This window comes from Notamacropus eugenii, chromosome 4 (assembly GCF_028372415.1).
Source record: "Notamacropus eugenii isolate mMacEug1 chromosome 4, mMacEug1.pri_v2, whole genome shotgun sequence".
Taxonomy (NCBI): Eukaryota; Metazoa; Chordata; class Mammalia; order Diprotodontia; family Macropodidae; genus Notamacropus; species Notamacropus eugenii.
In genome coordinates, this window is record NC_092875.1 from 301,506,641 (window position 1) to 301,532,693 (window position 26,053).

The window sequence follows — 26,053 nt, forward strand, 5'->3', positions numbered from 1 at the left end:
AATTATGGACCTCTTATCAGTAAGAGGACTATTTAGCAATGTGTTGGTCTAGATGGACACTGAGGTCTGTTCTCTCTCTCTCTCTCTCTCTCTCTCTCTCTCTCTCTCTCTCTCTCTCTCCTTCTTTCTCTCTCACTAAATATATATATACATATATATACACACACACACACACATATTCAGTGAGGTGAAACCCACTACTTGCTGAAGCAATCTATTTCACTTTTAGGTGGCTCTAATTATTAAGATCATCTTCATATCAAGCCTAATTATGCTTCTTTGAAACATCTACTCATTGTTTTCTAGTCTTTTTCTCTGAGAACATATAGAATAATACCTGCCACCACCCTCCATAATAGCTTATTATATACTTGAAGAAAGTTCTCATTTCTTCCATTAGTTTTCTCTTCTTTAGTTCCTTCACCTGACCTTCATCTTACATGATCTTAGGGCTTTTCAAAATCTTTTTCACCCTGTTGTGGATACCTTTCAGTATGAGTGACCTCCCTAACGTGTGGTTCAAAACTGATCAAAACACTTCCAAAGTGATCCATCCAGGGTAGAGCACAGTGGGACTACCACCTTCCTACTTCTGGATAATATGGTCCAAGATGGCATTAACCACTTTGACAGCTATGTGACACTGTACCTACTAAGCTTAAAGACCACCAAGAAAATGCTTGTTTAGTTACACTTCCCCTATTGTTTACTGGTGAGATTTATTTTTGAATTCCAAGAAAAACTTGTGAGCCCCGCTTCCTTTTAGTTACAACTCCCATTTGCATTCTGGTTTTCTTTAGCAAAATAATGTCAGTATTGCTGTGGTTTAATTCTTCTAGCAGCATTTTCATTTCTTGATCACTGGACAAAAAGATAGCAGACTAACAAATAAGTTGAGAAAGAAGAAGAAGAGGAAGAAGAAGAAGGAGAAGAAGGAAGAGGAGGAAAAAGAGTAGAGAGGAGAGATACAAAAAAAATCTCTTGTTAAGTCATTTTTCAGTCATGTCCTATTCTCCATGACCCCCTATTTAGGGCTTGGCAGAGATACTGGAGTGGTTTGCCATTTCCTTCTCCAACTTATTTTACAGATGAGGAAACTGAAGTAAATAGGCTTAAATAACTTCCCCAGGGTCACAGCTAGGAAGTGTCTGAGGCCAGATTTCAACTTAGGAAGAGGAGTCTTCCTGACTCCAGGCCCAGCACTCTAGTGAGTATACCAAAAGTTAGATAATGATAATTAAATAGTGATCAACGAGGCAGACTGAGAAGAGGTTACGTATATAAGTGTACCAAGACAGAGCAGTGTGACAAAAAATTCCAAAGAGGAGAGACTATCCAGAAGGAATATCAAATCAAATGCTGCAGAGCGATCAAGAAGGATAAGGACTGAGAAAGCCTCATCAGATTTAGTAATTAACTGATAATTGATAACTTTGGAAAGACTCATTTAAATTAAAAGATGAAGTTGGAAATCAGAATGTAAAGGGCTGAGAAATGACCACTAAGATATATATTCTAACTCTCAAATTCTATGATTCCATGACAATGTGCCATACCAGGAATTCTTCATGTGATGAGGTGTGTGAGTTTGTTTTGAAAAGTATTTTGAGAACTTTATTTCAATATAGTTTCCTTAGTCATCCTATGTATTTTATTTTACATATTTAAAACACTGTTCAAAGAAGGGGTCCATATTACTAAAATGGCCCATGACACCCACACAAAGGTGAAGAACCCCAAATCCATGCAAAACAGACATTTGATAATGTGTATTGGTGCTGACTTTCTGTAAGGACCTCTCTCAACACCAATCTTGGTTTTTGTCTGTATTGTTGAATATTACAGAAATGTCACTGTTTATATCGAAACCTGTCACATCAAAATCACATCCTCAGAATCAATTAGATAAGATCACTGACTATCCTTGGAAGGCATTTAAGTCATAAAAATTTGTCTCTGCCTATAGTTTCCTTAGCACTCTACTCAAAAATTAAAATTAATTTATATAAACCCCAAAGGGTAGATTTCTACTTCCTTGATCCCATGACTTTCTTTTCAGAGCGTGCTACTTACCACATTTGAATCACTGAACCACAGAACTTTACAGCCTGAAGAACCCTAAGAGATCACGTAATTTAAATCTTTCTTCTGTAGTTACTTGCATATAACTTTGATGTTCTCCCCTAAAAGTTAAAATCCTCTCTAATGTCTAGCACAGTACTTAATAAGCATTTATTCAAGGAATACTAAAATATTTATTTAATTAATGAAAAATGAAGGGGGATTTGGAAAAGATTGGCTCCATGGCCTAGGTTACATTCAATAAATGTTTCCCTGCCCCACCCCCCTGACCTATTGTTTCTCTCTTTCTACTTTACTCCCTCCCAAATGAGGACTGAAGTATGATTCTTGGGACAATATTTCATCAGCTTCATTCACATGGTTACTTACTGCAATTGATGGAGTGGTGGTATCAGACTCAAACAGGAATAGGTTGGAGGGGACCAAACCATACATAAGGATCCCTGCTACCATATATTGACTTAGAAAACCATAAGTTAGCATAATCCATGTTCTGTTGTATTTTTATTTATTTTGTTAAATATTTCCCAATTACATTTTAATCTGATCTGGCCAGCTGGCCACAATTGTTACCTCTGGTGTAGATCACAACCCAGCCACACCTTCTCATCCTATTTAGTTCTTGTCTTCTTATGCATCCTCCACAAAAAGTCTACCCAAAGCAGAAGGTGGGAGATCTTTTTCCAGGTCTTTTAACATGTCTTTTATTAGTGTGACACTTATTGGGTCCATCTGCTAACCCTCCCTCTTATCACATGACTTCCCCATCTCCTTTTCTAAGAAATCTTTCCTTATTATTTTTTTTGCTACTCTTCCTATTAATCAATCAAGAGCATTTATTAAGTTCCAATTATGTGTCAGAGACTGTGCTAAATACTGTGGCTAGAAAGATAAAAGCAAATCAGAGTCTACTCTCTAGGAACTTACATTCTAATGCAAGTAATCATTGACCATATGCTGCAACAGCCTACTTGCAACCTTCATACATCTCTTCCTTTGGGTCATCCACAAGGTTTGCTTCTTTGAAGACTGTGGCACATCTTGATTCACAGTCACAGCATCACTGGGAACATCATTAGGAAAATAACATAACATGCAAGTTGGGGTGGGAGGAAGGTAGTTATTCTTTGACTGACTGATTCTGTTACCACCCCTCCCCACTCCCATAGTGGAAACAATCACAGAAAGCACAAGGGCAGCTATCAGAAACACTGAGGCATTAACATGATGATGTCCATGCTCTGAAGTGTGAAAATTTTATTGACTGAATTGGCAGGGGGTATACGGGACTGGCAAGCTGAAAATCTGTCAGACCCATTAGAGACCTTTAAATAGCTAAGCCTGCAAAGACCTAGAGTCTCTGAATCATTTAAAATAATTCAAGAGTTTAAGAGTATCCAGGCTCAAGGCAGCTTTGTGGAATGAGTTGGGGTTTTTTTGAGTTGTTTCAGTCATCTCTGACTGTTCGTGACTTTACTGGGGTTTTCTTCCAAAGACACTGAAGTGGTTTTCCATTTCCTTCTCTAATTCATTTTACAGGTGAGAAAAAGTTTAAGTGACTCCAAGGGTCACACAGTTAATAAGTGTCTGAGGCCATATTTGAACTCAGGAAGATGGGTCTTCCTGATTCCAAGCCTGGCACTCTATCCATTGAGATCCCTGAAATTATACAAGGGGACATGGGCAGAGGGGGTTTGGAGAATAGGAGATGCCCTCCCCCTAATCTGACATAACATTTAGCATGGATATACATACAGAAGTAGGAGACATACCATCTAGCACTTTGAGAGTTTATCACTTTGAACAATTCCAGGAAGCAGCCAGCAGAGATACACAAGAAATACACACTCTTCAGATAGACACAAAAATCAAAAGGCAGGGACACAAAGGAGGGATTGTCTTGAAGGACTATGGTCCCTTAGCAGTAGAGAAGAGAGCAGACCATGGATTCAAGACAGAACTAGCCTTGGAAATGGAGAGTGAGGCTTCAGAGGGAAGCAAGACAAGTGACCCTCACTGACCAGTACATCCAGTGGAAAAGCGAACTTGGTGAGGAGCTGCATGAAAATATCATAGGGAGAGATATGATACTTGAGAGCCATGAGTTGCCCTGGATACACAGGTTTCCTACATGTGTGTCTTACTAACACTCCAAGTTTGTGCCCACTCTTCTTATTGGCATTGTGTATGTTTGTGAGATAGTATGTCCCAGATTTATGGGAAAATATTTTGCAGTAAGTTTTACTATGCCATCTTATTAAATGACTTTGGTTTGAGCTACTTTGAATTTTCCAGCAGACTATCTAAGATAATCTCACCAGCAAGGGATGATGAGCTATAGTTTTAGGAGCAGCCACTGATGGGGTGCCCAGGTGAGGGATTCAGCAATCAGAAGGGTCCCAGGGTAGAGACAATTCCAGTGTGGAGAAGGCTGCTAGCCATGATGTGGAAAAGTCTAATCTGTTATCCTGGCGTAAAAGACCCTGCTCCTGCCTTAGTACCTCTCCAGCTCTTCCCCTCCTTTGAGGTCTAATTCAAGTCCTGTCTGTTCCATAATGTCTAATCATTTAATTGTATTTCTACTTTGAGCACTTAGAAAAAAAAGAAACAAAAATACTTTGAACATGTATACATTTTTCCATTCAGTTCCCAATGGGAGAAGCCTTGTCACACATAGTACTGTTGGTACTCAGTAAGTATTTATTGAACGAAAGCAAACAATAGCTCTAATCTTGCACAAGTGATGGTTGATATCAATGCTTATGATATTAAAAAATCCCTTACTGCATTTAAAAAAATATCCTTTGATGTTTATTCCTGTGTTTTAGAAAAGTCTAGATGTCGAAATTTTGCTTCTAGTAACATTATCCAGGCTTTTAGAAGAAGGAATAGTATATCCTCCACAACCCAAACGATAGACAGCTATCCAGCTTTGATTGAAGTCTGAACCTACTATTTTCTGAGGCAGCCCATCGCACTTTTGTACTACCCTCATTGTTAGGAAACCGTTCATCCATTCTGACAAGTCAAAATCCCTTTTTCAGTAACTTTTATTCTGAGCTTATGGGTCAACAGGATCAAATCTAATTCCTTTTCCAGATGAAAAGTACTAGAAGTACTAGTACTAGAAGACTTACATTTATTAAGTACCTACTATGTGCTAGGTGCTGTACTAGGTTCTGAGGTCATAAGGTAAGGCAAAAATATAGTCCTAGACCTTAAGGAGAAAACATACCATTGGGGGGAGGCAACACACAAAACAGTATGTATGTAAAAGATATACAAATATATGCATACATATATACACATACACACACACATATATGTGTATATATATATGTATGTATGTATGTATATAGATCCATCTATCAACTAGAGAAGGTGCAGTGGATAGAATGCTGGGCTTGGAATCAAGAAGACTCATCTTTGTGAGTTTAAATCTGGCAAAAGGCATTAGCAGTGGGAGGAACTAGGAAGGATTTGAGCCGATTTTTGAAGGAAGCCAGGGAAGCGGGAGACCAGGCATAGGGGAGCGTCAAGGGAAAGGCAGAGAGTTGAGAGGTAGTGTTCTGTGTCAGGAACAAGAGGAAGACTGTGCTAATGAACTATGAAGTTAGTGTATGGGAATAGAGTGTAATAAGGCTAGAAAGTTAGGAGAATTTTAGACTTGATCCTGGAGGTAATAGGGAGTAATCAGACTTTTAATTATTTATTTACTACCTACACCTAAAATAAAATCTTGCTTTCTCCAGGACAAACATTTGCAGTTCCTTTAACTAAACATAATACCCCACATGCATTCTCATGCTTTCTTACTCTTTTCCCCCAATCTATTTCAAAATGTCAACCTCACAAGTAAAAGATGAGGGAATGGGGTATAGCTAGATAGCAAGTTCACCTCGAAAAAAGCTGTAGGTTTAGTGGACTTCGAGTTCCTTATAAATTAATATTGTGATATGGCAATCAGAAAAGCTAATACAATCTTATGTTACATTATGAGAAGTACATATATAAATGCCTTTGGACACAGAAAGCACAAACTAGAATCTGATCTCTCTCTTAGGCTGGTTCATTCCTCACAACTGTATGCTCCTTCCCATACTTCCATTTTGATTAAAGTATTAAAATAGTTTGTTATCCGTCATTCAAGTCAAGTCAACAAATAATGTACTATGACAAGGCTTAATTGCTTTAGTGCTGTGTGGCCTCAGAGGCCACTCCTCTCATTTTAGAGGTGAGGAATTTGAGACCCAGGAAGAGTAAACAACTTGCACAGTGTCACACAAGTTGTAAATCCTAAACAGACTTTGAAACCAAGTCCTCTAACTCCTTCCACTGTACCATATATTTCATCTCTCTGAAGAGTCTACCAGAAGCATTCCTAGCCCAAATCCTTTCACATGTGCTTGACAGTGTCTTTTACACTACTTCTTGAGTGTAAGGCATAATGGGCAATATTCCACAGCTACAGACCATGAATCTTTCTATTGCCTTTGGAACCACCTGTCATTTTGATTTTTCTAAGATTATCATGTTCCATGGTTCAAAGCCATACAGCCTCGAGGTGGGCAGTGATGTTCAAAAGATAGAGCTGTTGTGGCAAGAGAAGTGTGGAATGTTTGAGAGCAAAGAATAATTTCCCAGATGTAATCCTGGCCATCTGCCACTAAAGTCCAATTCTGGTGACTTACAGTGCTTTGGAGCTTACCTTATGTACCCAAAGGCTAGGCATGTTCTGGAATACTCTGACAAGCAGAAAAAGTTTTTGAGTATGGGTCCAGTGATGGACAGTTATTTTTTTTGTCCAAGAAACAAGATAAATAATTTCAAAGAGGCTCATTACATCAAGGCAATATAATTTTCAAACATGATAACTCTTGAAGATCATCTACCAAGTCAGATTCCTGAACTATTGAAGAAGATGCAGACTTCCCCCTTCTATTAGATTATAGGCCTAGCTCATTCCCATTTTCAGTGGTAACTATAGATTAACAGAGAGGGGCTCTGTTGGAGTCTAAGACTTAATGAAATGAACACCATGCTGTCTGAAAGTATTAAAAACACCAGAGGAAGTCCATTACTATATTGAGTGAATCCTCTATGGAGAATTTGTGAAAAGATATAGAAGAGAACTATATCATAAAACAAGCAATCAATAAGAAATTAAGTGCCTACTATGTACCATCATTGGTACCACAGATACAAAAATGAAATAGTCTCTGCCATCAAGGAACTTGCATTCTATTGAAAGATGCAGCGTGTAAATTTATAAGTATTTAAAATGTAGACAAAATAAATTCTAAAATAGTTTTGGGAGAGAGTGCACTAGATCGGGGAACAATAAGAGAGATTTCATGTACAAGGTAGTTTTTTTGAGCTGAATCATGAAGGAAACCACAACTTCCGAAAGGAAGGAGTGGGGCGGGGGGAGAAGACTACATTGCACAGGCATGAGGAGGAGCCCAGTGCAAAGGCCCAGAGATGGGAGAAGCACTGTATATGTAGAGAGAAAGTAGAGGGGTATGGGTGAATTGCAGCATGTGGAGAGGAAAATATATATTAAAAAACACTAGAAAGGTAGTAGCGAGAAAGGTTGTGGAGAGATGTAAATGTCTAAAGACAAGTTAACATTTGATCCTAGATGTAACAAAGAACCATCTAAATTTATTAGTAAGGTGAATGACATGGTAGAACCTTACTTTAAGAAAGTCAGTTCAGTGGACGTGTATAGTTTGGACTGGAGTGGGACAATACTTGAGGTAGAGAGACCAAAGAAAGCTATTTCAATAGTGTATGTGAGAGGTGATGAGAGCCTAAATTGGGTGGCATTTGTGTGACTGGTAAAACTGAAGTTACAGACCTAAATGACTGGCAGGATGGTGGTGCTCCTGTGAGTAATGGAGAAATTCAGAAGAGTGGTTGGTTTTAGAGAAAAGGTTAGTTCTATTTTTGATGTGTTGAATTTGAGATGCTTATGGACTATTCAGTATGAAACGTCCAACTGGCAGAGGGAGATGTGTAATTGGAACTTAGAAGATAGACTAAAGTTGGATATATGGACTCAGGAGCCATGGAAATGGAGATGGAAACTGAAGCTACAGGAGCTGATGAGATTACTCAGTGAGAGAGTATGGAGAAAAAAGGGGAGAGGAAATAGGACTGAGCCTTGGGATACAAAAGTATGGACATGGAAGGGATGAAGGGAAATAAAGAATGGTCACAAAAAAGAGGAAAAATCAGTAAAGAGCAATGCCATAAAAACCTAGAGAGGAAAAACCATCCTGAAGAAAAGGCAGTCAACAGAGAGGTCAAGAACAATTAATATTGAGGATTTAAGGTGGCATGGAGGACCAATGAAATCTATGTGAATGAAACAAGAGAGAGCACCCAAACCAATGAAAGAATGGCACCACTGAAATTTTGAAGAATAAAATCCATCCAGGATGGTTGGGTGGATGAAGACCCACTGTCACTGGGGGAACTCACCCACCCCTAGCCTGTGCTTTCCTTCTTTGACTCTTCTCCTGGATGGATCCACCTTGAAACTATTCAAGCTGCATTCAAGCTCACATGGCTTAGATGAGATAAGAATTACAAATCTATTCCTACTAGGGAGATGAAGAATCACTGGGTCTTACCATATGCCTTGCCACTGTTTCCAAATATCCTCTAGACTTTACCATTTACCTTGCCTCTAAACTACTGATATAATTTGAACCTTGCCATCTGCCTCCACCCCTGCATTTAGGATTTATGGACCTTTCCATCACTCTATCATGAATTTCCTTTTCTGTGTTATTGTCCCTAATTAGAACGTGAGCTCCTTGAGAGTAGAAACTGCCCCACTTTTTAAATTTGTATTTCCAGTGCTTAGCAGATAGCAATGCATTTTCATGCATCAATTTATCCATTCATTCGTTTATTCACTTATGATACTGTGATATGTTATTCAAGCAACATTAAAGAGAAACATAGAATTCATTGGTTAAATGAAGCTAACAATATTTATCTGCCTCAAAAGAATTTACTCACTGTTACCAACAAAAGAGGCAGTGTTGTATAGTTTACAGAGTTGGCCTTGAAGCCTAGAACTAGCACTCTGGTCTTGTAAGTCTAAATTACTTTTCACAACAAAAGAATGGGACTACTAGCAAATAACATGTATAGATTCACGTATTGTTAAAAACAGCAATTCTAATTTGTGTCTTACAACTATTTCACTTTCTTGAAACTAAATATACATCTCCACATTTTTAATATCTAAGGACCAATTTTAAAATTATCAACAAATAAAAATATTAAAAAGACAAAATAACTACATACCAAATGTTGAATGTCGACATATAAGACATTAATATATTCATCTATTGTTTTATTTTTATCTTCAATCTCACAATCAGAAGAAGTTGCTGGCAACAGAACAAGGATCAGTGAAGGAATTCCAAAGATAGACCTAAAAAAAACTAAATTCAACATAATATAAGAATGTTAAGTGTCATAAGTCAATTTCTACATTTTATAAAGTGAAATACATGCTGCGTAGATAAATAATTCTAGTGGAATTTATTTCTGATAAATAAAAGTCCATCTTTATTGGTAAAGATCACAAAGTTCTCTTTACAAATCAATCCATCATTAACAATAAGACTGCCATTTTGGAATGTAGCTTTCTTTGACTGCAACTGAGTAAATATGAATAGGAGTGAGGTGAGGCAATCAATGCTTCTCTTGGAATCCAATGCCTAAAAAAATGACAAAAAATAGGGATAGGATGTAAGCTTAGTCTTTTTAGATTTTTCTGGTATCTATTTATCTGTTTGTCTATCATCTATCTATCTATCTGTACGTAATGTACATATATGCACAAACATGCATATTACATATCTATGTATATATATATATATGTACATTAAATTTGTCTCTATGTACACTGCGGAAGTCACAATGTGGAAGGAGTAACTACGTATGGTGTACTCATGTATTTATATACATGTGTGTACATGTGTGTATATATCTACATCTATCTATATATACATGAGTACACCACACGTAGTTATTCCTTCTACAATATGACTTTACCCATCGCAGTTTTGATATATTGTGGGTTGGCATAAGAAATCAAAAGGAAATTTTTAAAGAGTATTGTGGAAACCACAGATGACACACAAAGGCCACCAGATGACACAAAAAATTTAGAAACTAAAAAATTCATAAAATATACGTATAGTATTGTATAACATCAACACATTTTGTCTTTTAATGCCAAGATAGCTCAGACTTCTTCTGTAGTACAAAGGGAGGGCCAAAATATTTTACTCAGATTTTCCAGTACCACACCCCTAACTCTTAAAATGTGGAAGAGACAGCTCTGTGTGCGTGCGTGTGTGTGTGTGTGTGTGTGTGTGTGTGTGTGTGTGTGTGCACGTGCCAGGCACTGTGCTAAATGCTTTACAATTTATTATTTCATTTGATCTCACAAGAACCTTGGAAGGTAAATGCTATTATTATTCCCATTTTACAGTTGAGGAAATTGAGGCAAATACAAGGTACGTGACTTGTCCAGGGTCACAAAGATAATAAATGTCTGAATACTGGATTTGAACTCCAGTATTCCTGACTCTAAGCCTGTTTGTTTATACACTGAGGTACCCAAATTATTTGTTAAATATACAAACAAGTTTTTTTTTTGTTTTTTTTTTAACATTTATGTTAGTACTGGTAACAAAAAAAATCAACTTGTCTGATTGTTTTACAACTACCTTGGGGGTGATACTGCTTATCGTTTCCTTTCAAAGCATATATAGTTTCCCATTAAAATGTGGGAATGCATAACTAACCTTGTGGCCTTCTGGGCTTACTGAAAGTCTAATCCCCATCATTCATTCTCATCTTTTGAACAGGGCAAGACTTAAGCTTATATCTTTTCCTATTAGAGTTGAGCTCTGTAGAGCAGAACCTTGGACAAATTATGTTGCTAGATCTTGGGGATATTGACTAATATTTAAAAGAGCCTTCTTATAAGTCATCTAGTACAGTCTTTACTGTATGAAATACGAATTTTATTTACAAAAATTCTACCAAAGTATCATCTATTCTTTGTCTGAGCACTCTAGTAAAATTCAGCTCATTATCTCATAAGGTAGCACATTTAATTTGTGGATAACTCTCTTATCAAGTTCATCCTTCTACTGGGGCAACAATATTCTTCACCTTAATTTCTATACTTGTGATGAATGTGGTGATTTTTCAACTGTCAGCCCATGCAAGACAGTGAGTTTCTAAGGCATAATTTTTACCAGCCAGGTCTTGCTAGGTATTTGGTAATTAATAAATTTCTATGATATACTGCACAATTTCTATTGATCCCTTATATAATTTTTATTGATTAATAAGTCTGGGCTTATTAAGGACAACCTTTCTGGGATTTCTGGGGGCAATCACCTGATCCTTGATAACTATTTTAAAACACTTGTGTTTCTGTAAACAACCTCACAAAAGTTAGCCATTTTTGATAACTTTGTCAATATATTGTTGTTTGAGTTAATTTGGAAATCATCTCAGAGGGCACTGTGATTCCATTCTGGGATCTTAGATGTTTAGTAGATTCCACTCAGAGGTAAACTAGTTTTGAGTACATTTGAAAAATTCAGTTTCTTATGCCTTTTGTAAACCTTTAGTATTGCTTGATGAGTTGATATCTGCTTGCTGCAAATGTGTTGCTGTAGGCTTCTGACCTGTTTATTGTGTGCTGTGAGAATAACTATAAATATTCTTCCTCCTATTTTGGTGAAGTTTTGGCCTTTGCACAAATAGCTGACTTGGGTGATGTACCCTATGTTTCATCAATATTGTGCAGGTTTTTGGTTCAGAATACAAAAACAAGATTTTTTTTCAAATCTGTTATGACTGATTTTACTGTTCCAAATGTGTAAATTAATGCTGTTGTTACACATGTGTTATTTTTTTGTAAATATGTTCTTCCCAATGAACTTTGAAATCTATACCTATATTGGCCAGAAAGTCATGATTTTTTTCAGTTGCCCAACTGTAAATTTCTGTTTGATATATCTTGACTGGAGGAGACCAAGGTATTGCTAAGTAATACTTTTATCCATTTGGCCTCAAAATTTAATCTTGAAGCCTTCAGTCTGTCTTTCATGGGCACATATTAGAATTTTATACTTACTAAATCAAAATGGTATTTTGAAATCTTTGGGGGAAAAAAAATCCATAGGATGTAGGACAGGTGTGTGTGTGTGTGTGTGTGTGTGTGTGTGTGTGTGTTGCCATATAACTTGATGTCTTTGACATCCATGTACACCAAATAATGCATAAATGATGTTTTGGTCTGGCTCCCTTTTTACCTTGGGAACCATACCTAGTTCTATTAAAGAGATGATATGGATTATGGCTAGGTAGAAGCATAATGGACTCAAACTCTTTCTCTGAAAAAAAAGCCATGCTTTGTACTGATTATTTCTGACGTTATTTTGTGGATGGTATGTTTCAAATAGAGAACAGTATTTCCAGATATTAAAAGATTGTCGTATTTTCACGGTACTTGGATCTATTTTATATATTTGCATGACATAAATGAATGTGGAACTGAATGAAAGCTTTGTAAAACCAATAAAATTGGGGTGGCTTATTCAATAATTTTTGTTGTTGCTTCAGTCATGTCTGACTCTCCATGACCCCATTTGAGGTTTTCTTGGCAAAGGTATTGGTGTGTTTTGACATTTCCTTCTCCAGCTCATATTACAGATGAAGAAACTCAGGCAAAAGTGACTTGTCCAGGGTCACAAAGATAGTAAGTGTCTGACGCCAGATTTGAACTCAGGTCCTTCCAGCTCCAGGGCTGATACTCTATCCACTGTGCCATCTAGATGCACTGTTCAATAACTAATGAATCTATAAAAAGTACCTGGTATACTCTATTTGGGATACCCTCCTTTCTCCTCCTCTATTATACTCTTGCAAATGTTTACAGATTTTTGTGATAAAAAGCTATGAATGTTTTATATACAGCAAACATATTCTTAACTAGCTAGTACTTGGAAGGCACTTTGTAATTATATCCTTATTTTTAAGATTATTTAATTTTTATCATTTTTATAAGACTCAAATAAAGAGCCTGAGATTATTCTTTTTACATATATTCAACAGTCTCTGGACTATTGCAAAGGTAGATAAAATACATGCACTTTGAAGGTGAATAAAAAAAAAACATTGGAATTTACATCCATTCTCTCTCTTTTGTTGGCTCACTGATTTTGAGCTCCTGCTTAAAGTCTCTATATATTGAAATCTTTTCATTCCATTTATTTTAAAGATTATGAATATTTGTTAGGTGGCAGCAAATGAAAACACTGTTCATAAAATCTGATATGAGAACAGTGATAAGAATGATAATTTTGCTACAGTCTGCCTCTGCAACCTTCCAAATTCCCTAGAGAACAGGTACCTACTGCCATATTGTTCCTTCCCTATTCAGCTCTCTTAAAATTTGTGCCTAGCTGGCTAACCTGTAAGAAAGGTCCTAATAAACCAATTTATGCAGAAGTAGAAATGTGATAACGGTGTTACTATTTCCATTTTAATAGGGAGCAATAGTTAAAAAAAAGGAATGACATATTAACTGCATAATTTCAAATATGCTATTGGGGAGGTTTGGGGGAGGGGCACAGGTTCTTTCTCAAACCTCCTACTCTGTCTGCTCATACAGCTGGCATTGTATGTAAGCTAGTATGAAATTCTGAGTTACACTGACTGAAATATATTCATGGGGTGATAGATCTTGAGCTGGAGAGTACCTCAGAAATCATGTAATCTAAGAGGCATTCTGGGAAGATGGCAAAGTAGGCCAGAAATTTCCAGACTCTCCAGATTTCCTCTACAAACAGAGAGAAAATCACAATGAAATGAACACAGACCAGCAAAAATAAAAGGGTAAAATAACTGTCCTCCTAAGACAACTTGAGAGGACCTCAGAGAAGATTCCAGAGGGTGAGGATGGCCTGAAGGAAGTGTAAACAACACCCCTAAACCAACACCACTGAATTAACAAACAGTGAGTGGTCCCTGAGAGAAGCAGACTAGACCTCAAGAAATTTCAACTCAACTTTCACCTCACTCACAGCCTCAAGAAATTTTACCTCAGGAACTTTCACCTCAAGAAATTTTACCTCACAAACTTTTCATCTAGGGAACAGTAGAAGACTGGGGGAAGACTGAAGGGCTGCCCTCCCTCCCACCCAGTTTCTGGAAGTCAGGCCTGGCAGTGTTGACCAGATGTGATTGTGGGTGGGCAGGAGGGAGCCTGGTGAGTGCAGTACTACAGAAGCATGAACATTTTCAGGACAACATGGCTGGGGGTCATAACTTTGGTTTAAAGGAGGAGGAGAGGAATTCCTGAGGCTGAGCCCCCAGAAATAATTCAGAAAAAAACAGTAAGGAGGATCTGAAATCTAGGGCAACATTACCCACAACTGGGAATTAAAACTTAATGATGAGAATAGTCAGCTGCTACAAATACAATAAAATAAATAAAAATGAGTGAGCAAAGGAAAAAGAACCTGACCACAGAGAGCTACTTTGGTGTTAAAAGAAAATCTGGTTTCACATTCAGAAGAGAGTAAAATAAAAAAAAAAAAACAACCCAACAAACAAAACATGCCTATCCCAAAAAGAACTATTAGAAGAACTTAAAAAGGAATTGAAAAATCAAATAAAAGCAGTACAAGAAAATTATGAAAAAAAGTTAACCAATTGGAAAAAGAGATACAAAGTCTTAAAGAAGAAACTAACTCCTTAAAAACCAGAGTTGAACAAGCGTAACTGAATGATGCCATAAGACAACAAAAAAAAATAATAAAACTAGAAAAAATAGAAGAGAATCTGAACCATCTCATTAGAAACACGACTGATCTGGAGAACAAATCAAAGAGAGACAATATAAGCATTGTCAGATTACCTGAAAGTTATGATTAAAAAAAAGAATTTGGACATAATATTATAGAAATTATTAAGGCAAATTGCCCTGGAGTTCTAGAACAAGAAGGTGAAATAGAAAAAAATCTACTATTCACTACCTGAAAGAGATTCCAGGAAGAAAACATATAACCAAGTTTCATAATTTCCAGGTCAAAGAGAAGTTACTGTAAGCAAAAAGAAAAAAAAACACATTTAAATACCGTGGGAAACCAGTCAGGATTTCATAAGTCCTAGCAGCTTCCACACTAAAAGACTGTATGTGTTGGAACATTATATTTAGAAAGCAAAGGAGCTGGGGTTACATCCAAGAATAACTTACCCAGCAAAGCTGAGTATAATCCTGAATGGAAAAAAAAAATGGACATCTGATGAACTGAAGGACATTCAGGTATTTGTAACAAACAGACCAAAACTCAATGAAAAATTCAATATAAAAAATCTAGAAGAAATATAAAGAAATCATTAAAGACTAATTATAAGGCACTGATAAAGATCAAACTGTTTACTTATGATATATGAAAATGTTATCAGTATTCTTGAAACTGTTATCATCACTAAAGTAGTTTGAAAGAAAGTTTGGAGTCTAGTTGTGTATGATGGGGCAATTCTAAAAAATAAAACTGTGTAGGAAAAAGTAAAAAGGAGCAATTATCTTATAAAAACAGGGTATGGAAGGAAGAACTAATACAGAGGAAACAGATAGGGGTGGAGATCTAGTAACCTTAGAAACCTTACTCTCATCTGGGCTGAAGAGGAAACAGAGTGTAATCCAAAGGGGCTTAGAAGTCACTGAACATGTAGAGAGGTGAGAAAACTGAGGGACAGGGTGGGGAAGAGACTTTTAGAAGGGTATATAGATTAAGGTTAAGAAGGTGGGGGAGAAGATAAGGGTGGGACTTTTAGAGAGGTGGGTAAAATAAGGAATAAGAGGGTAAGGGAAAAAGAGAAGGTAATAGGGATAGAGAAAAAAGAGAGACTGAGAAGGAAAATAGTGAGTAAAAGTAAGATGGAGGGAAATTCACAAATAGTAATTATGAATTTGAATGTAAATGGGATGAATTCACTCACAAAATGGAAATGGACAATAGAATGGATTAAAAATCAGAATCCAACAATATGTTGTTTATAAGAAACACATTTAAGAATGAGAGATACAGAGTTAAAATGGACGGTTGGAGTAGAATTTATTTTACTTCAGCTGATGTAATAAAGGCAAGGGTAGTAATTTGGATCTCAGACAAAGTCATGGCTAAAATAGAATTAACTAAAAGAGATAAACAGGGTAACTTCATTTTGATAAAAGGTACCATAGATAAGGAAACAATATCAATACTTAAACTATATGCACCACCAAATATTTCAAAGTTAACTAAATTATGGGTGGAAATAAATAGAAGTGCTATAACATTAAGGGAATTTAATCTTCCCTTTTTCAGAAATGGATGAATCTAATAAAACAATAAATAAGAAAGAAGTTAAGGAAGTGAATTAGATAAACTAGAGATGATAAATATCTGGAGAAAACTGAATGGAAACAAAAAGGAATGCATCTTTTTTCAGCAGTTCATGGTACCTTTACAAGATTGACCATATATTAGTATACAAAAATTTTATAGTTAAAAGCAGAAATATCAAAGGTATCCTTTTCAGGTCATAATGTAGTAAGAATTATATTTAATAAAGGATCAAGGAAACATAGATTGAAAACTAATAGGAGATTAAACAACCTCATCTTAAAGAAAGAGTGGCTTTAAGGAACAAATCACGTAAACAATCAACAATTTCATTAAAGAGAAGGACAATAATGAGATAGCATATCAAAATCTATGGGAAAGAGAAAAAGCAGTGATTAGAGGGAAATTTATATCTCAAAATGCTTACATCAATTAAATAGAGAAAAAACAGACTAATGAATTGGGTATGCAATTTAAAAAGGACAAATTAAAAACCCCCAATTAAACAACTAAATCGGAAATTCTAAAAATTAAAAATGAAATTAATAAAATCGTGAGTAAAAAAATCATTGAGTTAAATAAAAATAAGAGTTGGTTTACTGAGGAAAAAAACCAAATAAAATAACCAACTGGTTACTTTGATTAAAAAAAAGAGAGAAGAAAACCAAATCACTGGTATCAAACATGAAAAAGGGTGAATATGTACTACTAATGAAGATGAAATTAAAGCAATTGTAAAGAGTTATTTTATCCAATTGCATGCCAATAAATTTAACAATTTAAGTGAAATGGAAGAATATTTGCAAAAATACAAACTGCCTATATTAGAAGAAATGAAAATACAATATCTAAATACACCTAGTTTAGAAAAAACAAACTGAACAAACTATAAACGAACTTTCTAAGAGAAAAGCACCAGGATCAGATGGATTTCCAAGTGAATTCTATCAAACACTTAAAGATCAACTAATTCCAATATTAAATAAATTACTAGGAATAAAAGTAAAGAGGGGATTATACCAAATTCCTTTTATGAAACAAATATGATCATGATTCCTAAACCAGGAAGAGTAAAAACAAAAAAAAACCAAAACATAGACGAATTTCATTAATGAATATAGATGCAATAATCCTAAATAAAATGCTAGCTAAAGGATTGCAACAATATATTACAAAGATTATATGTAATCTATTTATATATAACCTAACATCTTCATTTTGTAGATGAGAAAACTTGAGTCCCAGACAGGTAAAGTGACTTGTCCAGTAAGTGGTAGAGGTGTTATTTGAATCGGGTCATCTGATTCCAAATCCAGTAACCTTTCCCTTGTACTATTCTTCCATCTGTGTGGAGGTAGGCAAGTCATCCAACTTCTCTCTTCCCCAGGTTCCTGACTTATAACATAGAGATAATAATAATTACTTATGGATCTCTCAGAATTGCTAGAAAAAAAATCACTTTGTAAATTTTGTGGGTTATTAGTACTTATTCATCCCCTCAGCTGTGTGTTTGGCAACTTTTATTTCCTTCCAACTTACCACTCCATTTGAAGGAGGTTGTACTTCCAGCCACAAAAGTAACAAGTAGAAAGAAATACTATCATCTGAAACACTATATTCAGTGTGCCTGGTTCAGGGTATGATGCCACAGGAGAGTGGGAAGTAGTTTGAAGAGGAAGAAGGAGAAAAGGATAGAGAAGGAAGATTTTGCAGCCTTTTCAAGTCACATCAATGAACATCTATCCAGCATGAATCCTACCCATGACACTTTATAAGTTATCCTTTTCTGTAGTATGTTGACATTCATGCAACCCCAGGGGATTAATTATTAACTAATAAAAGTATTGGTACAGCTTCTCAAACACATGACAATATAACATGTTTTCCTTGTATTCCCTTCTAGAACATTATTACATGATTAGAAGTGCTCCCAGATTAATTTAGTGTCATGCTACTACAAATTGGGTATTTCTATTTTTTTTTTCAGCTTAAGAACAATTAAGCAGGATGGATGAGTTGGGAGCATGGGAATCTAATCTTTCAACCTTATACCTTGACATTTCTGGAATTAATTTACTTAAGACCTGCCATATTAGTGGTTAACAAACAAATTGATCACTTCTATATGATACAATTCTTTGAAAGGTAACTGGACTTCTGAGGTTAAATAACTTGTTTTGTTTTATTTTACTTTTATGAGTATCATGCCCACGTCTGATCACATTATTCTACTTTTCAAAAACTTTTAATGATAATGATAAAAAGATTTTAATGATTTATGTAAGGTCTAAATTGATAGATAATGATAGCCAAGACTTTCCGAAGTTTGGCTCTAACATATATTTTAGCCTTACATCATACTATTTCTCAAGTTCTCTACAGTTTAACCAAAATGAACTATTTATCTCTCTTTATGTCTTATCAGTCTAATTAGGGTCCTTGAAGGCAGAAACCATGTCTTATTTATATTTTCTCCCATTGCTTAATTCAAAGCACTGAAAAAATCTTAATTTTGCTGTGTAAATGAATGAAATGGGCAGAGCCCCAACCATGAGTCACTAATTGTGAGGGCCATTGTGCCTTAATAGCTTTTGGACCATAAAACCACAGATGTAGAGCTAGAAAGGACCTAGCTTTATAGGATCATTAGATGTAGATCTGGAAGTCTCCTTTATTTTACAATAGAGGTTAAGTGACTTGTCTAAGGTCACATTGTATGTTTCTCAAAGGAGTTTGAATCTAGGCCTTTTTGCTCACTCCAGATCCCATTCTCTTTCCATTAAACAATGCTGCCTCTGATCTTAGACTTAAGGTCAGATGATATCTTAGAGGGTACTTAGTCTAACTCTTCATTTTACAGATTGAGAAAGTGAGGTTTAGAGGTGTTAAGGTCACATAGGTATATATTTAGAGTTAGCAGAGCCAGAATTTGAAACCAGGTCCTGTAACTCCAAAGCCAGTTTTCTTTCCATGGTAAGACTCTACCTGATCAAACTGATAAACCCTTTGCACCTTTGTTCCAACCTTAGGAATGACACTAGACAATAAGGACTGATAATAGGAAAGACCTTGAATGTTGTCTAGCAGACGAAGAAACTGAGGCCCTGAGAAGTTAAGTGTCCAAGGTCACACAGATTTCAAGTGGCAAAGGTATGATTTGAGCTTTGGTCCTCTGTCACCAAATTTGGTGCTTGTTCCAGGATACCATTCAGCTTCTTATACAGACTGTTACTGAATATTTAGCTGTCAGTGAAATTGAAAGGAACTCCTACAATGTGGTTGGGTAGATTTTCTAGAACCTTCACATTAATACCCTGACTCTTAGCAAAATATGGCAGGGCTATTTCTCCAGGCTGGCAAATTACCATAATGGAGAACATTAGGCAGACTTTCCAGGCTTGTAAGTTCTTGCTTTCTGCTGCTTGACATCCTGCCTCCTCCTCTCTCTCCAATACTCCCCCCTATCCCTTTATCCTTAACAGAGCAAAACATTAAGGTCACTACATAGTAGTCGTTCTTTGGTCATTTTTTAATCCTGCCTTCATGACCCCTTTGGGGTTTTCTTGATAAAGATACTGAAGTGGTTTTCTATTTCTTTCTCCAACTCATTTCACAGATGAGGAAACTGAGGCAAACAGGGTTAAGTGACTTGCCAGGGTCACATAGCTAGGAGACTGCATTTGAACTCATGAAGATGAATCTTCCTGACTTCAGTCCCATCATTCAATCCACTGTACCACCTAGCTGCCTTAAAGTTAAAACACACCACTTTACTTTAGGTAGTAAAAAACCCAATTGAGAATTCTCAGTTATTCCCCAAGAGGTGTACTAAAACACATGAGCAGACAAGGGAGATTGTTGTGCATCTTTCCTAGGAGTCAGAAGTAGTTTCTGGCTATAAACTAAAGGGTTTCTGGTCATTTTTCTGACCTTGAAGGATGGATAAGAATTGACTGTAGAACTACCTCTACTCTCCAGGATCATCCAGGGTAAGACAATGTGCATTCAGATGCAAAGTTTTCTTACAACTCCTGAAAACGAAAGTGGGATTCCTAAGTGATATTGGCTTCTAATCTACCAGGATGCTACAGGGAGTTCTTGTCATCTTCTATACAGGAGAGAATTCACTTAAAAATCATAAATAAGTTCATCATTGACTGCTGTCACTGGCTTCCTTATGAATAAATCAACATTAAAAGTACCCTCTCCCTTTCAAATTATTTTGTATTTCCTTATCTTTGTAAATATTATATGCCCCAAATAAAATGTGTGCTCTTTGAGGGCATAGGCTATTTTTCATTTGTTTTGCACAGATAGTCCCTAGCATAAAGTCTTACACATAGTAGGCTCTTAATATATGCTTGCTGAAATAAACAGAATTGATTGAATTAGTTCCTTTCATGGCCCTCTCCCACAGGATCATGAAACTTTCAAAAAAAAATTGTGACTATAATTCTGAAAATATAAAAACTGAAATCAAACATCAACAGCATTTTTCCATTAGTCATCGTGTTTGGTGACATTGCTGGGCTCACAACCATGAAGACAGTAGGTCATAGTCCTTAAAATTTGTAATTTGCAAGGTATAGTCTGCCAGTAAGCTAAGAATAATTTTTACACTTTTAAAAAAAATAAGTGTACTTAAAAGTACAAAAATTATTCTCAGCCAGTGGGCTATACAGAAAGAGATGATGGGTCCTTTGTATCTCAGGCCTTAGTTTACCACTTCCTGCCATAAAAACCTGTCCATTTTATGATTAGTAATGGCCATGACAACTTATGCACAGTCATATAGCATGGAAGAAACTCTATAGAGACATGTGGAAATAAAACTACTAAACTGGGAATTAGGAAACAAATGTTCTAGTCCTACTCTGACATTAGTTACTTGTATGAACTTGAATACATCCTTTCCCCTCTTGAAGCCTCAGTTTCCTCATCTGCAAAATGCAGGAAACATAGATTTATAGTAGGGAGGACCCTCAGAGGGCATTTACTTCAACTTTGTCATTTTAAAAATGAGGAAACATAATAGGAGAGGCTAAATGACTTGTAAATGTGTTGTCTAAGGCGGAAGTTCCCAAACTTCTTTGGCCAACTGCCTCTTTTAAAAAAATTTTATTCAGCTGTGCCCTGGAAATCTATTTTCTTTAACTCCTTAACAATTTGTTAAAAAAAATTTGCATCGGGAGTCAAGATGGCAGAGCAGAAAGACAAACAAACACTAGTTCTTCCCCCACAGTCCATAAAATACCTGTAAAGAAAGACTCTCAACAAATTCTAGAGCAGCAGAAGCCATAGAACAATGGAGTGGAGGAGATTTCTAGCCCAGGATGACCTGAAAGGCCGACACGAAAGGTCTGTCACAATGGATGCAGAGTGGAGCCCAGCCTGGCCTTGGCTGTGTGACACTGGGAGGAACAGGACCGAGCAGGCTTCGGGGACAGAATCCCCAACAGCAGCACAGATCCTCAAACCCATAGGCTCCAAAGGTCAGTAAAAGAGTTTTTTCAGCTGGCCGAGAAGGGAGCAGGGTATCCCCATAACTCCAGCCTCAGGCAGCAGCAGCAGAGGCAGCAGTGGGCAGGGGGCTCCCAAGGCAGGCAGCAGCCCACATCCATTGCTGAAGGCCTCATCGTAAAGCCTCTGGGAGAATTGAGCATCTGATCTGTACCTCAATCCTGTGTGGTGGCCCTGCCCCCACCTAAAGCTCCTGGGGCAACTGAGAAGCTGATCTGAATCTCAGCCCCCAGTGCTGGCTTGGCAGAACTGGAGGAGAGGTAGTTATGGAGAGGAAACTCTATTAGTCGCAGATTCTGGGCATAAAAGTTTCTTCTTGCTCCCAGTCCAGTGTACAGGCTTGACTGGGCCACCTTGGAGGAACTGAGATCTTACAGATCCCCAGAGTATACCCTACTCTTGACCAAGGACCCAAAAGTCAAGTAACTGGTTGGGAAAATGCCCAAAAAAGGGAGAAAAAAATAAGACTATAGAAGGTTACTTTCTTGATGAACAGATATCTTCTCCCATCCTATCAGATGAGGAAGAATAATGCTTAACATCAGGGAAAGACATGAAAGTCAAGGTTTCTGTATTCCAAACATCGAAAATAAATATTCAGTGGTCTTAGGCCATGGAAGAACTCAAAAAGGATTTTGAAAATCAAGTAAGAGAGGCAGAGGAAAAATTGGGAAGAGAAATGAGAGAAAAACAAGAAAATCATGAAAAGCAGGTCAACAACTTGCTAAAGGAAACCCCGAAAAATGCTGAAGAAAATAACACCTTTAAAAAATAGGCTAACTCAATTGGCAAATTCAAAAACCCAATGAGAAGAATGTTTTAAAAGCAGAATTAGCCAAATGGAAAAGGAGGTTCAAAAGCTCACTGAAGAAAATAGTTCTTTCAGAATTAGAATGGAACAGATGGAGGCTTTATGAGATGGACTTTATGAGAAACCAAAAAATCACAAAACCAAAAGAATGAAAAAATGGAAGATAATGTGAAATATCTCACTGGAAAAACAACTAACCTGGAAAATAGATCCAGGAGAGACAATTTAAAAATTATCAGACTACCTGAAAGCCATGGTCCAAAAAATGTCCTAGACATCATCTTTCATAATATTATCAAGGAAAACTGCCCTGATATTCTAGAACCAGAAGGCAAAATAAATATTGAAAGAATCCACTGATCACCTCCTGAAAGAGAGCCAAAAAGAGAATCTCCTAGGAACATTGTGGCCAAATTCCAGAGTTCCCAGGTCAAGGAGAAAATACTGCAAGCAGCTAGAAAGAAACAATTTGAGTATTGCAGAAATACAATCAGGATAACATAAGATCTAGCAGCTTCTACATTAAGGGATCAGAAGGTGTGGGATATAATATTCCAGAAGTCAAAGGAACTAGGACTAAAACCAAGAATCACCTACCCAGCAAAACTGAGCATAATACTTCAGGGGAAAAAATGGTCTTTCAATGAAATAGAGGACTTACAAGCATTCTTGATGAAAAGACCAGAGCTGAAAAGAAAATCTGACTTTCAAACACAAGAATCAAGAGAAGCATGAAAGGTAAATAGGGAAGAGAAATCATAAGGGTCTTACTTAAATTTGAACTGTTTACATTCCTACGTGGAAAGACAATATTTGTAACTCTTGAAACTTTTTTCAGTATCTGGGTAGTTGGTGGGATTATGCACACACACACACACACACACACACGTGTGCACACACACACACAGAGCACAGGTTGAGTTGAATAGGAAGGGACCATATCTAAAAAAATAAAATTAAGGATTAAGAGAGTAATGTATTGGGAGGAGAAAGGGAGAAATGGAATGGGGCAAATTATCTCATAAAAGAAGCAAGAAAAAGACTTCAATGGAGGGAAAAAGGGGGGAGGTGAAAGGGAAAATGTGAAGCTTACTCTCCTCACATTTGGCTCAAGGAAGGAATAAAATGCACACTCATTTTGATATCTTACAATACAGGAATGTGGGGGAGAAAGGGATAAGTGGGGAGGGAGATAATGGAAGGGAGAGCAATGGGAGGATGAAGCAATTAGAAGTCAATACTCTTGGGAAGGGACAAGGTCAAAAGAGAATGAAAGAAATGGGGGGGCAAGATAGGACAGAGGGAAATACAGTCAGTCTTACACAACATGACTATTATGGAAGTCATTTGCAAAACTTCACATATATAGCCTTCTCAATGGAGATGGGTGGGGTCGGAGGAGGGAAAAGGTTGGAAATCAAAGTTTAAAGAAAATCTGTTGAGTACTATTCTTGCATACAACTGGGAAATAAGAAATACAGGTAATGGGGTATAGAAATTTACATTGCCCTACCGGACAAAAGAGAAGATAAGGACAAGGGAAGGAAGAGATATTAGAAGGGAGGGCAGATTGGTGGTAGGGGTAATTGGAATGCTCACCATTTTGGGATGGGGGGAGGAGAGAGATGGGGAGAAAATTTGGAACTCAAAATTTTGTGGAAATGAATGTTGAAAACTTAAAATAAATAAATAAATTTTAAAAATTTGCATCATTAACAGTGTAGTGGAAACTAGGCATAGCCCAATGCCTGACACCATACACAAGAATAAAGTTCAAATGAGTACACAATCTAGGTATAAAGAGTGATACTATGGACAAATTGGTGGAGCAAGGAATAGTGTACTTATCAGATTTATGGAGAAGGGAAGAATTTTTGACTAAAGAAGAGATAGAAAGCATTATGAAATGAAAGATGGATAATTTTGATTACATTAAACTGAAAAGTTTTTGCACAACCCAACCCAATACAACCAAGATTTGGAGGGATGCAGAAAACTGGGAAAGAATTTTTGCAGCTAGTGTCTGTGACAAAGGCCTCATTTCTAGAATATATAGAGAACTGAGTCAAATCTACAAAAATACAAGTCATTCTCCAATTAATAAATGGTCAAAGGATATGAACAGGCAGATTTAAGAGGAAGAAATTAAAGATATCTACAGTTATATGAGAAAATGCTCTAAATCACTATTGATTAGAGAGATGCAAATCAAAACAACTTTGAGGTACCACATCACACCTATCAGATTGCCAAACATGACAGAACAGGAAGATGATAAACATCGGAGAGGATGTGGGAGAGATGGAATGCTAATTCATTTTTGGTGGAGCTGTGAGTTGATCCAACCATTATGGAGAGCAATTTGGAACTATGCCCAAAGGGCTACAAAAATATGCATTCCCTCTGACTCAGCAATATCACTTCTAGGACTATATTCCCAAGAGATCATAAAAATGGGAAATGGTCCCATATGTACAAAAATATTTATAGCAGCACTCTTTGTGGTGGCCAAAAACTGGAAATCAAAAGGATGCCCATCAACTGGGGAACGGCTGAACAAGTTGTGGTATAGGAATGTAATGGAATACTATTGTGCTATAAGAAACGATGAACAGGCAGATTTCAAAGAGACCTGGAAAGACTTATACGATCTGATGCTGAGTGAAAGGAGCAGAACCAGAAGAACTTTGTGCACAGCATCAACCACAGTGTACAAGATTTTTTTCTGGTAGACTTGGAACTTCATTGCAATGCAAGGACTTAAAAAGTTCCCAATGGTCTTTTAAGGCAAAATGCCTTCCACTCCAGAGAAAGAACTATGGAATTCAATTGCAGAATGTAGCAGATCATTTTCTTTTGTATTACATTTTGGTTTGTTATATTATTTCTCCCATTCATTTTAATTCTTACACATAACATGACTATGGTGAAAATGTATTTAGCAGAAATGTCTGTGTAGAACCTAGGTAAAATTGGATGCCATCTTGGGGAGGGAGGGGGGATGTAGGAGGAAGGAAGGGGAAAAAAATCTAAGTTATATGGTAGTGATTGCAGAATGCTGAAAATAAATAAAATAAATAAATAAAAAAAGAAAATACTAAAAAAACTTTCATCATTTCAAAAAATACATAATACATTTTAAAGTGACCCATCTTAAATTTAATAATATGTTGTAAATTTGTGAGTTTTTTCC

The 26,053-nt window shown here is 36.5% G+C and overlaps 1 protein-coding gene across 4 annotated transcripts in view; it reads right to left on the reverse strand.

The window, feature by feature from the left end:
- The window catches only part of IL7 (interleukin 7), an 83,154-nt gene that overhangs the window by 52,358 nt on the left and 4,743 nt on the right, over positions 1 to 26,053 (reverse strand). For all 4 annotated transcript variants that reach the window (XM_072604942.1, XM_072604944.1, XM_072604941.1 and 1 more), the window contains exon 2: positions 9,406 to 9,545. In XM_072604942.1, the coding sequence (XP_072461043.1) occupies positions 9,406 to 9,545 (140 nt within the window). The remainder of the gene's footprint in view (positions 1 to 9,405; positions 9,546 to 26,053) is intronic.